This window comes from Acomys minous, assembly GCF_964271855.1.
Source record: "Acomys minous genome assembly, chromosome: 16".
Lineage (NCBI taxonomy): Eukaryota > Metazoa > Chordata > Mammalia > Rodentia > Muridae > Acomys > Acomys minous.
In genome coordinates this window covers 25672738-25690297 of record NC_140498.1, presented here as the reverse complement: position 1 = coordinate 25690297, position 17560 = coordinate 25672738, and the positions used below count along the sequence as shown (strand labels likewise).

Below are 17560 nucleotides of genomic sequence, written 5' to 3'. Positions count from 1 at the left end.
TATCACGCTATCATTTATTTCTTGTGAAATGTTTATCTCAGGAAGCATTTTGCATTCAAATTTAGCACCACACTTAACTCTTGGTAAAATTACAGCGACGAGTACAGAGAGGCACCACAAAGGAAGGGTGTAGGTTGTGTAGCTGGAGAAATGTCTTCTCAGTAAACTTGGGCCCTCTGTAGGAGTGGAACTTGCTCCTAAACAGTAAGCCTTGCCTCTGGCCTTTGTCCTTCTTTTATTATTATTATTTTTTAATTTGGAAGTTGTTACATAACAGCCGTACCTCAACCTTATGACTTGATTCTTATGGTAGGGTTGGGCTGGCCCAAACTTGTTTGGAACATTGAGCAATTTTATATTTGTCAACAGACAACCCAAGCTTCTGTCTATGGGGACGTGTTGACAACACTGCTTATAGAGTCATGCAGCAAGAGAGAGGTGAGCTGTTCTACTTGAGAGGCCATTACTCCTCAGTTCATACAGTTTCAGGGCGGTGCACAGGTCTGTGTGAAGCCTCGTTGACTCTTTGATGTTACCTGCTAGGGCTCCTTGTGACACAAGTTCCAAGCATGTCATTGAAAAGCCTCCGTCATTTTGAGAGTGCACAGCAATTCTGTATGAGGAAACAAAATATATGCAAGTGTATGTGTGTTTGTGAACGGGGACAGTTCAGCATTTCTAAGTGGAAAATCAGAAATCCCAAATGTGCCAAGATGAAAACAAATTTTTTGAGCACCAACAGGAAGCCACACACATACACACACACACACACACACACACACACACACACACACACACACACACACAAATGCCACACCTGACATCAGGCGATGAGTTGCACTAAAATAGTGTATTAAATTACTTTGAGGCTGCGTGTAGAAGGTGTATATAAAATATAAGTGAGTTTCTTGCTTAGATTTGAGTTCTGGTTTTTGAGACCTCTTATTTTGTCTGTCTGTCATCTATCTATCTATCTATCTATCTATCTATCTATGTATGTATCATCTATCTGTCTATTTATCATCTATTTATCTGTTTGCTTCAGTTACATCCATATATGTTTTTGATGATACATGCATATGCTTTTGATTGTGCCTGAGGTGTACTGCTGTACAGTCTGACCAGGACTCTGTGGAGCAGCAGACCTTGTACTTCCTACATGTACTGTTTGAGTCTCTCCCTTCTGCCATCTGTTCCGTGTCTGCCTAGGTTCACCTTAACTTTCTTGGAGGGCATCTGTGGGTGAGAGTCCTCTCTACTCCCTTCTCCCAGTGAGTCAGAGATATAGTTTTCCTTGTGACCACCGGTATCTGCCAACTAGGCTGTGTTCTCTAAGGATCCTCTCTAAGGCACTCGGTTTTGCAGCAACTCAGCTTCATGGCTTTTTTTGGCTAAGCTGTCATAGAAGGAAAGAGATTTTGTTCAAGCTGCTTAAGACCTGCAGTTGGTTCATGTGGGCTCTGACAGGACTGACTTTACGCATGGCCATCCCTAAGGTGGTCATAGAACCGGGGGCTGTAATGAACCCAATGACATACATGCCTGATGCCAATAAAATAAAATAAAATAAATAAAAGACCAAAAAGAAAAACCCAATGCTTTTAAAATTCAAGAACTCTAGAGTGAGGGCCAAGTACTCCTAAAGGAGAACAAGGGAGTGCTAATGTAATAGGAGAAAATGAACTGCAATGGTGGCACATACACTTTAATCCCAGAACTCAGGAGGCAGAGGCAGGTAGGTCCTTAGGAACCCATCATACACTCCTACTTTGTCCCTTCTTGAGAACCTTGTAGACCTATTGCACAGAAAAGCATGTGTGCACAAGCTTGCATTCCACATTGGGGTGTTTGTCACCAATTGGGGCTGTTATGTCTACCATCCAGGGGCTCTTGATTGAGATGACCGCAGTAGATAATGTCTAAGCCCCTCTCTTCTTTTAGCAGCTTTATTTTAGTAAATAATGATCCACTTAGGCAATAAAGTGGAGATTTTATAGCTCACATTCCCTGGTGTCTGGAGTTTAAACCAAAGCTGTTCCAGAGTGGCTTGTTGTAGAGAGAGTGAGTGACCTGTGAGGACCAAAGCACCTGTGAAAGTCTAAACGGTGCCATTCTTCATCTATGACGTTGCTTAATTTCATTTTCCATCAGCAACCTTATGATATCCTGAGAAGCAGAGCTTAATAAAGTGTCAGGCTCTATTTTGCATTCTGATTTCAATATGATAAATTTCTTTTTATATTTTTTTTATGGAATAGAACATACAGACTTATTGGATTGTCCATAATATGAACTGGAATAATAGGAAGTTCATGAGATTATTGTCAGTACTCTGTGGGCACAATGCTCCCTGGTCATTTTTATTTGAAGACTGGTCCCAAGCTTTAAATCCAAATTAAGGGGTCACTTGTTCATATCCGAGCCCATCTTGTGTGGCATGTTGGACCGCAATGATTGTTTGCAATGGAAGCCATTGCTCAAATTAAATTAATTATCCTAGTAATGTGTAAGCTCAGGGGATGCAGGCAGCACATGGAGATTGGAACCAGGGAGTGTGTGCCTGAAAAGTGAGTGGGAAAATGATAGAGGATATTGAAAGAGTGAGTGATGCTGATTTACAATTGTTTCTAAATAACTTCCATTCTTATAAGGATTTGGTAACTTTTCCCAAGGGTGGAAATTATCTAGAGAGGATTTCCTCTCTTCTTCCTTCTCCTCCTCTTCCCTCCTCTTTTCTAGTTTGTTTGTAGAAAAATGAGCTTGTTCATTTTCCTTATGGAAAAAAAATTTTTTTTCACGTCTCATCCATCCCCAGTAATCTTGTTCCTTTTCTTCCTCTGTGCCACACACTGAGGATAAGAGGGAAGGAATGAAGGAATGGCATGCCCCTTTTGATTAATCAGGGATTTGAATTAAGTTGTTGTTGTTGCTGTTTTTAATCTAAAGTTCAATGGCACGAGATGATCTGTCCATTCTTTCTCTGCAGATCTCTCTTTGGATTCACAACTTCATTATCTGTCTTAGAATATAGGGCTGGCATGGCCACTGATTGTTAAAGTCACTGAGGAAATCCTAAGGAAAACTGCCTCACACCTCTTTAGTGAGTTCCCACAACAATAATGGCTGTGTGCATTGTGCTTGGCCAGTAACATGTGCTTAGTAAATACTGAATACAGGACCATGAATGGGGGAAATGGAGGACCTAGGGAATCAGACTGAATGAAGAGCTAGCAAGCAAATCATTGGGATTTTAAAGCCACAGAGTCCATGAAAGTTAGCAGAAATGGCCTGTAGACTTTTAAAGAGAGGAGATGCATTCTAGTCTATTGGTAATATGGCCTTTTATCCCTGTGGGTTCCAGGTAAATGTTGTAAGAACAATGACAGACTTAACTTAGAGATAATATGTTGAACTTTGATGTCAAGACAGTATTAAGTAGGACATTTAAGGACACCAATGAGCTCTTGCATGAATTATGCATGTATGAAACTAATAAATGGTCACAGACCGTGAGATGGATAGCTCTTAACTATGCTTGTTTGAATTAAATGGCAAATCTTAGCACACAGAGACTTTGAGAAAAACCACTCATCATTTTTATTTCCTCGGTTACCCGTTGCCCAATGGAGAAACCTTCTCTAGGCTCGAGGGTGAATGATATGCACTTTGATTTTTACAACACTAAAGTTGTCTGTTTCTTCCATGGAGGTATTGTATACAAATGGAAGATTAAAAAATGCAGAAGCAGACAAAGAGGCCATTTTTTCCCTGTGTTATGATTGAAAATTAGCTGCCATTAATATTTATGTCCAACTTAGGTCAGGCCTTCATTTGGTGTTTCTCAAGCGTAGTTGTCCTGGGTGCTGTGGGAACCGAAAGGCTCCGTAGGGAGTGCCACAGAAGGGCAGGTGATGACACAAATAGATGTAGTTACTGCAAGAGGACCAAGAGTGACACGTGTGTAGCAATGAAGGGTAATGCAGCTAATTCTGCAGGGGTGTAAGGGAATTTTCACGATGCTGCCCATTTATGATGTACTGAAAGATTAGTAGGATTACGGGAAGCTGAGATGGTGTGAAGATAGAGAAGACAGTTCAGACCCAGGGATGCAGCCAACAGTGAAGAAAAGAAGCAAAGAATGATGGGAGGAGAAGAATAAGGAAGCTATATACCTGCTAATGACCACTACTGTCACTGTGAGGCGCTTTAAGATTCACTGAAATGGCCCATACCTAACAGCTACAACAGATTAATAGTTCATTTAAAGGTGTCCAGCTTTTCTTGGTAATTACTTGAATAAGATGTCCTAAAAATAAAACATTTTCTTGGAAAATAAAACTTAAAATACTTTTTTTTTTGGGACAAAATCCTTGAACTAAAATCACTAGGCTCTTGGTGCAACTGGTACCCAGGAGCATCCAGTACACACTGTGTTCTCCGGAAAGGTCTGCCAGTTAAGTAAGCAAATGAATACTTAACAAATATTTATACTTCACAAAGAGTGGCAAAGAACGGTAAGCTGAGAGTCCAGGGAAAGCTGTATGTCTCAGTTACTGTGGACTTGAATGGTCTTCATTCCTCCTTGGGATCTGCCACCTCCACAGAAGAGGGCAATTCATACTGAAACTATCTGAGTCCTTAAAGGGGCAAGTGATATGAGGACATCAGAGTCTAAATGAATGGGCCTCACAACTTTAAATACATACCTATTGAACAATGGAGCTAGCAGAGCCTTCCATTTTCCACCTGTGGCTTTCCATCTGCATGAAAGACTTTCAAAGGCAGTGACCGTGAACGCATAATAATGTATAATCAAACTAACCCCTTAAGGACTCATTCACTGTCCTTCCTCAAAGAGACCCAGGATATCTTGGTTTTCCTTTGGCCTTAATTCTCCATTTTGTTACAGTTAAATATTCCAGTCTTTTCAGCAGGGTTAAAATGTGTTTGAGGGGGGTCACACATAAAGTGGTCATGAGCAAACCTGAAACATTAGAATTGGTAATTAGGATGACTTGAGTTCAAAGTGCCAGGATCTCCTTCATTGGCTTTAGCTCTAATTTAGTTAACCTGGTGATGGTAAAGTGTATTTCCAGATATGGTCAATGAACTACATTCCTTTCATAAGATAATATGTGTCTTATATGCAAATATATCTCTGGTATGGATGAATGTGTAATATATTTTAATGGGCAGTTTCCATAATGTTCACTATCGTATCTATAAAATGTGAACAGCACCAGCACTCCGCAGTCTTTGGAGGAGTGGGGACTAATACACCCCAAGCATAACAGCTCACAAATGATCCTGGGCCCACCTTTTCTATCAAAATGTGTAAGGTGAAATATTGATGTTCTCCTGCCTCACCCTGTATGTCTGACTCTTGAGAGTATATCATCATCACTGAGGCAGTAAGGAAGCAATATCTGTGTATTTCCCATCCTAGGTAACGCTTTACAATGGTAAACCAGAAATCCAAGGCCCAACACTACTGAAAGCTATTCAAACTCTGCAGGTGATCTATGGTCACTGACCACGTGTAGACTATGCTCCGTGTGACAGAGGCTGCAGGTGACCTATGCCCACTGACAACATAAAGACTATGCTCCATGTGACAGAAATAGTTTCAAACAACTGTTGCCTAGTCTGTCTCCCTCAGCAAGCGCCAAGAAGGGCTGACAAACCCTTGGTTTTTTGCTTTTTTTAAAATCTGCGATGTTTTTCTGCATATCAAATCATATACACTGATTTTAAAAGTCCTCCCAGGGCCAGTTTGAGCCTTTATATACTCTGGCATGAAAGCCTTGGTACTTGGGAGTGCCATCAACGGGCTTCTCCTTTTCTGTCACACAAGGGCTCTCAGGTTTGGGATTCTATCATTCTTTCTTATTTAATGCTCAGCAAACCTTGTCAGGACAATCAGCTGGACTGGGTCAGCAGAAGTCAATGTTAAGCCCCAGCCCCTCCCTGTCACACCTTTCTCAGTGTCTCTGAGAGATTATGAGACACTCTTTTCCTCTTGGTTCTTGGATCTTCACCTTTCTCCACCCTTTGGCAGTCCTGACCCCTTTTGCTATCTGCTGGATATGACTCCTTAGTGTAAGGACCCTATTTGCAGTGGGTCCTTTTCCTTTAAACTATTTTTAAATTCTTTAATCAACTGCTCTGATAGTCCAACACCCCCCCCACCCCCGCCTTAAGCTCTTGCCGCTAATTATGTCCTCCCACCAAGCCAAACTCTGAGCTCTGAGGTAATGAATCCTTTTCAAGGTGATCATGTTTATCTCTTTGGGCTGCACACACTTTCCAGAAATGCCTACGATCCTGACAGCATCTGCCCAGGAAGGTAGACTTCTTGAAGTCAGTGGCCAATAATAGGGGTAGCCACATGCTCTCCCTCTGGGATCCCCAAGATAAGTCATGGCTTGATTCCAGTTTGTCTTCCACTGTGGGGAGCAAAAGAGTCCTCATGGCTTCCCGCTCGGCCCTCTCTGTGTCACAGCCAGGGTTGGGTGGAGTAAGTCAGACAGGTCTTCCGTTGCTGTGGCTTCTCTTACGAGAAAAGGAGAAGCGCTTGGCCCTCGCTCCGGTCAGCCTCCCGGCCTGCCCTTGTGGCCTCCCTGGGATCTTGGCTGACTTTTGGGTATCATGTTTTCACATGGATGAACTGTACCCTACAGCGTAGTCTGTGAATGAGAAGCCGGGAAGCTTTCTTTGACCTTGAAGACTGAGTTTTTCTCTTTCCGTTTTGATCTGTACTGTTTCAAAGGCACCTGTTTCCCATGGCGGTGCTGTGGGACTCTGGCGTAGCTCCTCACAGAGCGTTGAGACTCCGAGAGCTACACGAGGGCATTTCTCAGACAGCTTCGGGCAACTTAGGTGGTCTTGGGTAAGAGCAGGTGCTATACGGTTAAATACTTTCCATTTGGGAGAATCCTAGTATTCCTGGAATTTTTTTTTTCCTTGGTAATCTCGGGCCTGGAAGCCTCACACCAAAGCGAGATATCCTCTGTTGCGGCAAAGGCGATAGGGCACTTTATGACTTCAAAGAGGTCCTTTTAATTACAAGGCCTTTCCCTGTCCTCCCTCCAGATCCTGTGTGGGAGCAGCTTGAACTTCACCCAGAAGGGACCCCACATTTGTTTCTACACAGCTGTTTCTTGTATGAGGCCAGAGTGCATCCCCGTGTCCTGAATACCATTGGGAAGGACCGTCTGCCGCCTCGCCATCTGCGGGCATAAGTCAGGGGGATTTTCAGAGACACTGAAGCTAGGAACTGGGGTTTTATGTCTCTGTTCGGTTGGGCTTTGACACTTTTTTCCCCCCAGCCTGGGCGTGATGAGCACAGCTGCACGCAAGCAAACGTGATTTTTCAGACTTTGGGTTGCGAGAGGTAAAAAGCTCAACCTGTTCAGTTCAGACCCACTGCGCTTGCTTCGCATAACAATTAGCAATATACAGGCAGTGCTTGGAAGATGATTTTTCTTTGTGTGCCCTTCAGCTCTGACTAGCTGGAGTCCTCCATAATTTTTTAAATTAATTAAACATCTTTTACATATACATTTATATTATTACACATATGTACAATAGACTATCTATAGCAAGAAGAACCATGACACAATCAAGAAACATGTCAATGCTACATTCTTAGTATTTTGGCTATTTGTATTTGACAGCCTTGAAGAAAACATCTTTCCTATCTTGGTGCGTCTAAAATTCTAAATGTAAACCAATCTCCATCACATCTTGTCATTATCAACTAAAAACATCGATCTAGACCTAAAAACATCTTAACCCCTAAACAACTAAGCTTCATTGTAAAACTTAAGTTACCTGGTCTTCAACTCCATCAGAGACTTGAGAAGGAATAAACTTGATTACCTGTGTATTCTGGGAGTGCAGGTTAGTAGCTTTCCAAATGAGAAGATGACAGAGACAGTTTGCTACCTGAATAATCACCCAAAACTCTCTATAACATTGGAGCATCATCTTCAGCCTTCTGGCCCAATATATCCGACAGACATATTTGTGAGGCAGGAACTATTGAAGACTTGCTTACCCTGTCTAGGCAGAGTTTGGCCATTGACTCTGCCTGCATCCAAGCTTGCTCCTTTTTAGGCAGAATTCTGCCTGTGGTAGAAATGAGGATATTTTACCCAGTGGCTTGTTTGCCACATTTGAAGCCATCTCCATAAAGTGGTTCTTTGATGCTCATCATGAGTCCTCCATAACTTAAGACACTGCCTTCCTCTGCTTTGGGAGAAGCTGCAGTACTCTTGCCTTTCCTCAATGACTATCTCTTTCTGTAGATCATTTGATGAAGCCTATACTGCTTACTGGGAACACAGGGCTTCACTGATTTTCTTAGCCTGCACTATGCCCGAGAAATGATGCTTTTCATGTCTGCAACTCTTAGCATCTTTTAGTCTAGGCAGCACAGCCCTGCTCCCGATAACTTACAGTGGTGAGCATTAAGCGCTTCCTCTGTGCTAGGCTTCAATACCCTTTTAGGTGCCTCCTGTTCTTCTAAAACATATTCTAATGGTTTCTCCCTTTTACAAGTGATGAAACTGAGGCACAGAGAGGTTTAATCCATTTGCTGAAGATCTCACATTTTGCTTGGCAACAAAGCTTTATGTTTGGTGAAAGTTACCCAGTTGTCTGGGGGGAAAAGTCTTATTATACCCATGTTTTGAGGGCAACACTCAGAGTCACAGGATTATTGGACTTGACCTATGTTTTTCTCATCTCCAACAAAATTGGCTTGCACAGTAAACTTTGCTACCATCTTTATTGAGAGCTCTGATTTGTATTCAAAGGCAGACTCTAGATTCTATTTAGTGAGCCAGTATTTACTAAATGCCACTAGTTTTAAGTCCTATGCCATCCATTATCTATCTATTTCAAGACATGGGATGGAGTTTGTTTTGTTTTTCATACCTTCATGTAGGAGTCTGATTATGTTGGTTAATTGATTTTCTTTTCACAACCCAGTACTTTTGGTCACCAGTACTAAGCTCTCATATACATGCTCAGGGCAGATAACTGAAATTGCTTATTGCTTTGTGAACTACTAAAAATACATTACCAAAATCGAGAAATATATTCTACAACATGTTTGTTTCAATAATGGACTATGTTCCACATCAGCCTGATTGATGAATCTACACAGAATTTAAATGGATGCCTCTTCCGGTTTTGTGATGTCACTTCCTTTAGCTGAAGTGGTAGACTAAAACGTTCACATGCTTGAGCGCTGACCTCTTGCTGGATTGGTGTGTGAGAAACCAGTGTCACTCTGGAAGGATGAAGGCTGTGAAATACAGCTCTTCCTTCACAACTAGCACAACTGAGCTTCATTTTTCCTCACATGTGAACTGAGGAGGTTAGATTGAAGAGGTGGTTAAAGTCATTTAAAAAGTTCTCATGTGACTCGGGCTGTGGGGGACATGCTGAACACACATGAACACCAACACCTGAGTCCAGATCTCCTGGATCCTATGCATTGCTGTCCCTCTAACTGAAATCCCAGCAATGCTCTGGGAGCAGACAGGAGGTTCCCCGGTGCTTGCTGGCCACCAGCCTAGTGGAAAAATAACACCCTGCAGGTTCAATGAGCCATCTTAAGGGAATAAAGTGGAGTGGGGTAGAACAGGACGCTGGAATACTCTGGGTGTATATGTGGATGTGTGCATAAACCACACACATATGCAACACACACACACACACACACACACACACACACACACACACACACACACACATAGGTCCTGTAACTCACGGAAAATGTGTATCATGACTAGCCATTTGGCAATCTAGAACACTAGCTTTGAACTCTCTAACTACGTCCCTTATTTTTGTAGAGTCTTTGTGGGTTGTGTTCCAGGTGAGTTACTTCCTTCCTGGCATGCTTATCATAAAGGACTTCAGTGGGGGGGGGGTTCAGAGAGACCCTGGGAACTTAACTGCTTTGGATAATAACCCAGTGAAAGATCTATTAAATAATAATGATATTACTCCTGTAGAAAGTTAGCTGAAAGGTGTTGGGTTTCTCACCACCTAGCCATGCCACCCCTCCAAAAAAAAAAAAAAAAAAAAAAAAAAAAGAACTGAGTTAAAAAGAGGTTTGATCCCAGGACTTTATGGAAGTCCTCGGAACTCTGCAGTGTCAATAGCGGCTTTGTCCTGCTGAGGGTCAGATTCCCACAGTTGGGGTAGGGCAGCCATGCTCTTTCCCTGACGTTTTTATCAAACACACAGAATGTGGCAGTTCTTTAGACAAACATATGGTTTTGTGTTACAATAGCTTCTACTTTGTTAAAAGCCCTTTGGAATCAGAGATCTTCTATGTGGGTTAGCAGACACTAGACACACACACACACACACACACACACACACACACACACACACGTCCCCGAGTTCAGGGATGCCTTATATGTTTACTTGGATACATCAGCCCCCGAGTCTGTGTGTAGCATCCAAGTCAATCTCTCACTGAGGGTATTTTTAACTCCTCCTTACTCTTCTTGAGTTGCTTTAAGGAAGTGTGATCCAAAGGGTCAGATAGTTGGCTTGTACTTAGGGGAAAACTTTGAGAGAATTCCTAAGGCCCTGGAGTGGGACTGGCTTTCCCCAAAAGAACTGGCCCTTTGCAGCGTCTTTGCCACATAAGGGCTTGTGTGAGGCCCCAGGCACCAGTTGATGGCTGTCTTACCCGTGACAGATGGTCAAGACTTCAATTTCAGCAAGTGATCTGCTGTTGAGGGGGTGGGTGGGGGATTCTGCCAGCAGGCCAAGTGGCAGGGCAGCTTAGGGTAACAGCGAGCCGGTGTGTGCCCAGCATAGCTTTAATGGCAATCCGGTGTGTGCCCAGCATAGCTTTAACTGCAATCCGGTGTGTGCCCGGCATAGGTTTTGTGCTAACGATGAGCTGCTGACAGGAGCCCCAGCCCTGCTCATCTTTGAGGCAGAAGATTCCTGGCTCCCTTGATGTTTCTCTCTCTGGCAAAGCCAGTGTCCTGTTTGCCTGTCTTTCAAAACCCATTTTGGCACCAGATGGAACCCTTCACGGTGGCTAGCAGTTGTCTGACTTGAGGATGCCAGAGGGTGTGCTGACAGCTCCTTCTAACGCAACCTGAATCTGGCTGTCAGGCCTGGGCTCAAATGGCTTAAACACGTACAGGCGGCAAGTATTATCAACCGTGGGGAGACAGGCAGGGGGGCCCACCGGAGGGAGATTGGCGGGGCTATCCATCCCGGCTTGGTGTTGCCTTGGGAGGGGGATAATAAGCCTGTGGTTCCCCTAGTAAAATCATTGTTCTGAGTCAGTATTATTACTTCAATTTCTATGAGTAGGGCAACAAGCATTAACATCTTCACTACACTTCTGTCGTTATCAACACTTTGTGGAGTGTACTGGTTCAGAGCCCTGTCTCTGGGTCCACTGTATCAAAAGTTCAATTCTAGACCCACGTTATCTCACTTGTAGACAAGAAATTTGATGTCTCTGATTCTGAGTGTCCTCCTAGCTTATACACGGTGAATGGCAGGGATTATTTAAGGGGCAGGAAAGGAGCCGTGTGTTTAAAATACTCAGAAGCAGGGGGCCCTGCACAAACTGTTGCATGAACCAAGGACAATGCATGCAGTAAACCTAGACCCCATGTTCAGATCTGGCCAATGGACAGCTCATTCTTCACGGGGAGCATGGAATGCCTCTGACATCAACTCTGGTGTCCCCGATCTGACCACTTCCCCTTGGTGGGGAGGCCTGTTGGTGCTCAGAGGAAGGGGAAACAGGCTATCTGGATGAGACCTGATAGGCTGTGGCCATATGGTGGGGGAGGAGGTCCCCTTCTGTCAGAGGTCTAGGGGAGGGGAATAGGGCCGAAGAGGGAGGGAGGGTAGGAACGGGAAGATACAAGGGAGGGGGAGTAACAATCGGGATATTTTCTGAATTTTTTTAAAATAATAAATGAATTCAAAAATGAAACTAAACAAAGCAAAACAACCCAGAAGCATCTGTTATTGCCGCCTCCACCATCCTGACCAGGGTGAGGCGCTATGCCGCATCTCAGCTCATGTTCACAGTTGCTTCGTAAGGTATATGGCTCATTATACCCATTTTATAGATGAGCAATGTGAGGTTCCACCACACCATAGCACACAAACTTTCCCTTGTGATAAGAATGGGAGTCATTCCTTTCTGGACTCTGGGGCGGTTTTCATATAAACTCTTTTAAGTATAGAATCTAGCCGCAGAAATACAAGGAACTCATTACCACTACTCTTGGCATATTTGATAATGTCTGAAAGCCACATATACTGGCATGTTCAGCTTCTGGGGCTCAGAGGAGCACGGTGGTGCAAACTCCTTGTTGCTAACATGTGCAGCGGCCGAGCTGCTCTGGGCGTGCAGGAGGCCCAGGGTGGGTTCCGTTATACACAGCTGGACTTTAGCAGTGTTCTGTGAGTCATTCATCCTAGACGGAAGGTCGATAAGCTTTGGCCTCTGTGGGGAGGCCCTGGAAGTAGGGGGCAAACCATTATCAGAGGCTTCCTCATTGCTGGGCCTTGGGGTGTGTGTAATGTTAAATGACTTCATTTAAGAAGATTCTTACACTGTAAAATCTTATCATTTTGTTTCAAAAAGTCGTTGTTTCTCTTCAACGCTTCCATATACTCCCTCCCTGGAAGATTCCAAGAGACCAGGAAGAACAGACGTTGGATGTGGAGGCTCTTTGGTTGTAGTGTGGTGTGTGCCTTTATGGGAGAGGATCAAGGGGGCTACAGTGCTGACTGACACAGTGCTGTACTAAATTCACACAGAGGGCTCATGGAGTGCTATTTTTAAATACATTACTTATATCGAGTTGACAATTTTATTCTGGTGTGGCCCTAAAGTGGGGCAAAAAGTAAAGAAAAGATTTCTAGAAGAATTTCATTGACCAATATTTTAATGCATTTCATGGAGCTATCTTGGCCCCAAAGTAAAAATGTATGTAGAAAATAGGTAGATGTAAAAATCTTCTATTTCTCCCAAATAGAAAACAGACAGAGGGGTTTAGCTAAGGGTGACCGGTATGAATACCATAGTACACAATTCTCCAATCGACGGGCTCTCCCTGATGGACTTGTATAACTGTAGTAGTTACTTAGAGTGACCAAGTCCTGCATCACACAAATCAGGACACTTTTGGACAATTAAAATAGAGTCACCGATTTAAAGTGGGATTTCTCTAGCCAATTGGAGATGGTCATCGCCTTTACCAAACAAAAAAACAAACACACAAAAATGCCTGTAGATCTCACTACAGACCTTATTCAGGTGTGTAGAGAGGCAGAAAGTCCAAGATCAAACGCAAATAGCTTTTGTGTATAATAAGGCAAGTGTCTAAGAAGAATGATCTGGAAGATTGGAGGAGCCAGAAGGGCTTAATCATCATGTGAATCCTACCGCTCCTCTCAGGGCTGCTCATGTGAACATTTTCTTTGGAGATGCTAAGATTTAAAGGTATTAACCATCTCCTTGTAGTTATCAAGTGTACTCTTTGCCATTCATCATCTGTGAACTTACAACACTTAAATTATATGTTATGCTTGGGGACCATGGGAATTCTCAATTAGATCCGTTTGGACCCCTGTTAATTTGTGGTGAAGACCTGCTCTCTGTATAAAAATACTCCCTTGGGGGATTTGCTGCTTTTGTGAGACTGTTGGCAGTACCAAGAGTGTTCCCGTCAGAAAGAATATGCACCTTGAATACACTATGAAGACTTGGCCCTTGAATGTAATACTGATTCTAACCCCACTCTGAGTATTGCAGGAGACGCAGGAAGAAAACAGACTATGTAATTAACCCGGAAGTGATTTCTGACTGTGACCCCGCCCACCGCCCTTGTTAGGACTGATATGCTAACCATGACCCTTTGTTTCTCCACAGATTCTTCCTGAAGTTTTTCCTTAAATGCAACCAAAACTGCCTAAAGAATGCAGGAAACCCACGTGACATGCGGAGATTCCAGGTGGGCCCCTCTTGCTTTTTAAAAACCTTTAGTAATAACCTGAACGTGGAGAGATGATGGGAAAACATTTTTGGCAGAAGACATGGCGTTTAATTGTTTCTCTAGAGGAGAAGAGCAGGTGAGGCCACTGATCCCAAGGCGTCTGCAATCTAGGAGTTGTTTTGTTAGACAGGAATTGGGGCTGCACCACCTGCGCCCGCTGATGAAGGCAGCTGTGTCCTTAGAGCCTCATCTTGCCTTCCTGTTTGGACTCACATGACCAGGCAGCCACAGATTAAGTCAATTACTCAGAAATGATGGCTATTTTCTAAATTTTTTCTAAGTAGGACTTTGCTGAGGAAGAGTCAGGAGTGAGACCGGGAAGCTCGTTCTTGTCGTGTGGTGTGCTCTCCCCTCTCACAATGCCAGCAGCTGTTGGCACCAACTGCCAGCTACAGGGGGAGCCTTAAGAAGCAGAATGCGTCTATACACTCTGTTCTGCTTCAGGAATGCTCCTGTACCCCACATAAACGTATTACTAAATATTTTCCAGAACTGCCACCATTTAAAGCATACTAACCTGATAGACACACACATATGTATATGTGTATATGTATATATGTGTGCATGTTTATATATGTATGTATGTATATATACATAATATGCACACACACGTATGTATGTATGCATGTATGTTAAAGGGCTGAAAACCTAAAAACAAATGGAGTGACGTCTAAAACACAGGTGTTTTAGGAATTCTAGACATAATACTCCTGCAGCATCACATACTAGGAATCCCTTAGGACCTTGTTAAAGTACTGATTGAGATGGGGGTGGGGCGGGGCTGGAATTCTGTTTCTAACAAGCTCCCAGGTGGTGTAGAACCAGGGAACACATCTCAAGTAGTAAAGGCAAGGCTTTTCCTTGCATTGCTCTCCATCGCATTTTACCGGTAAGCTATTTGCCCTGTCAGCGTTGATGGGTTGTGCTTGCACAGCCTGTCAGAGAGGCAGGTTGGTGTTGAAAGTTCGCTCCTACGCCTGTTTAGTCAGCTCAAAGTGCCGTTTTCAGAGTATGAGACCCAAAAGAGGCTTGATAAATTCTTGCTGCACGTTCTCTGAGGAGAAATAAGGAAAGAGAGTTTGAGCATTGATTGTGCATGTCAATAGCGTAGTCTTCAAAATGGTTTTTTTTTTATAAAGAAGTGAGACTTATTAGTCTCATTAAAGAACAAGTCCAGTGGAAGGATGCTATCGTCTCCTGAGAACTTAGAGAATTTCTATAAAATCATCTTGGCCTTACCACTTTTTGTATTGACAGAATACAATAAAGTCCAATAAAGTTTTAGTTTCTCAGAACCCATGTCCTGGCCAGCTCCTGCCTTCACATTGTGATGGTATGGGTGTTCACAATGTTTTGCAGGGTGTTGAGTATGTTTTTGCATATGCTACTTGAGAACTTGTGCTTTTCAGATGAGCTGTATGTGTCTTTGGGTCAAGTTTGGGTTAGGAATAAAGTTATACAGGCAGGAAACCATTTGTGCACAGTGATCACACCTCATGCCTTTGCCAGCATCGGTTATGTTATATTCCTCAGAGCAGTAGAATTGGGATGGACTTTGGTGACACCGGGAACCTCGAAGGACCTGCTAGTGAGTTACGGGTCTTAGGAATAGAGCTCTGAGGCAAGACAGGAAGTAATTTCTGTATATCTTTTTTGAGCATAGAAAAAAAAAAAGGTCACAATTTGCTTGTAAGGTAGCGAGTGCATAAGTGATAAAGTTAAGTTTCTGGGGTAAATTCTAGTGATAAATCTAATTAAGCCCTTAATTTAGTCTAGGGTTTCTCAAGTTGGGCACAAAGAATATTTTAGACTGGATAATTCATGTGTGTATATATATGTGTGTGTGTGTGTGTGTGTGTGTGTGTGTGTGTGTGTGTGTGTGTAGGGTGTTCACTTGTATGACAGCTCTCTTTAGTCATGGAATGACAATAGAGAACAGCCCATTTCCCTAAACATGACAGCTGAAGAGTCTTAATGCCCATGGTAAGGAGAAGAGAGACAAAATGGCCCCCTGATGGAAAGCTGCTGATTCTTTTCTAAACTTGATGACCTTTGACTAAGTTTGTGGTGACAGCATTAGAGCTATGGAAACTGCAGCCCTAGATTAGCCATAATTGCCTTTCTACCCAGTGTCCCTACTGACCTTCAAGTAATTATGACTGATGTGAAACCTGACGGTACTTTTTACTGTCCCCCAAAATAGATTCTAAGTAGAAAGAGCTTTTTCCAAAAGACTAGCCACTTTGGCTGCCCCAGACTCAAGCCCTGGGTTAAGAAAAACTGTATCTTTGTCAACTAGGACAAACTCCTTATTGGAGCTCACGTTCAACCTACTATATTCCTATCACCTACTCTTTGAACAGTGAGAACTGTGAGGCGAAGGTCTCTAACACTGGGCGCCATGTTCAGTCTAGCTTTCCACATGCTTGGTTGAACCCTAAGCCCATAACCTCCACACTGAACTCATGGTTCCTCCGCATTTATTTATTTTTCTCTCCTCGGCAAACTGGCTTCTCTACCTTTCTTCTCCGCAATTGCTTATTTCTAACGTCATCAAGTTCCAGGTAGATGGCTATTTATACCAGAATCTATATTTGGTGAATTTCATATTTATACAAGTGGATACTATGTTTCCCTTTACATACATTCATGGCTATTGGTGTTGTTGATGATGGTGGTGATGAAGAAGATGAAGGTAACATTTGCTGAGTGCTTATTTCATGAGAGGTGTAATGTGAAATGTTTTACATGGATTAGGGTAATTGTTATAGCATCTCCATTAAGAACATGCAAATATGGATTATTCCCATTTCACCAGTGAGGACTGGAGCTTAGAGCGGTAAAGGAGTTCGCTCAAAATTACACTCCTAGCAAATGAAGATTCATGTCACACACTGTGACTTGGATATTATCAGATGCTCTGGGACAACAAAGAACTCATCCAGCGTCTGTTGATAAGTACTTGGTAAGGCAACAGGGAGACCTGTTAACATCCAAGATCCATAGTGATACCCGAGGAGTAAATGATGGAGTCACAGGATACCTTAGAAAGGCTTCCCCAAGAGACTTCATGCATGAGGTTGCAACCCACAGGGGGTCATCCCTGCAAGAAAAGAGCACTGCTCCAGAAGGCGGGCTAATCTGTGAGTACTTTCAGATGGTGGGAAGAATTTGGAAACGTAGCAATTATGTGGGCATAACCCTCTCCACTAAATGCAGTATGAACCAATTCTTCAGGACAAGAAAAGGTCCCCCTTTTTACATTGCAGTTGAGTGGGGCCACTCTTAGACATTCAGAGAACTCTGTTAAAAAATCACAGAGAGGTTTCCAAATCTTAGGATCCAAAGAAGGATGTGTGTGTGTGTGTGTGTGTGTGTGTGTGTGTGTGTGTCTGTGTGTTCCTGACATTGACTGAAGATTCCTTATAACCAAGAGACATTTTCATCTTTTCTAGCAGAGAAATTGACACTCTGGTTTCATGTACTTTTTTTTT

At 43.0% G+C, this 17560-nt stretch overlaps 1 protein-coding gene across 7 annotated transcripts in view; it reads left to right on the top strand.

The window, feature by feature from the left end:
- Nucleotides 1-17560, top strand: part of EBF1 (EBF transcription factor 1) — a 395401-nt gene that overhangs the window by 242072 nt on the left and 135769 nt on the right. For all 7 annotated transcript variants that reach the window (XM_084763355.1, XM_084763354.1, XM_084763353.1 and 4 more), the window contains one exon: nucleotides 13943-14024. In XM_084763355.1, the coding sequence (XP_084619481.1) occupies nucleotides 13943-14024 (82 nt within the window). The remainder of the gene's footprint in view (nucleotides 1-13942; nucleotides 14025-17560) is intronic.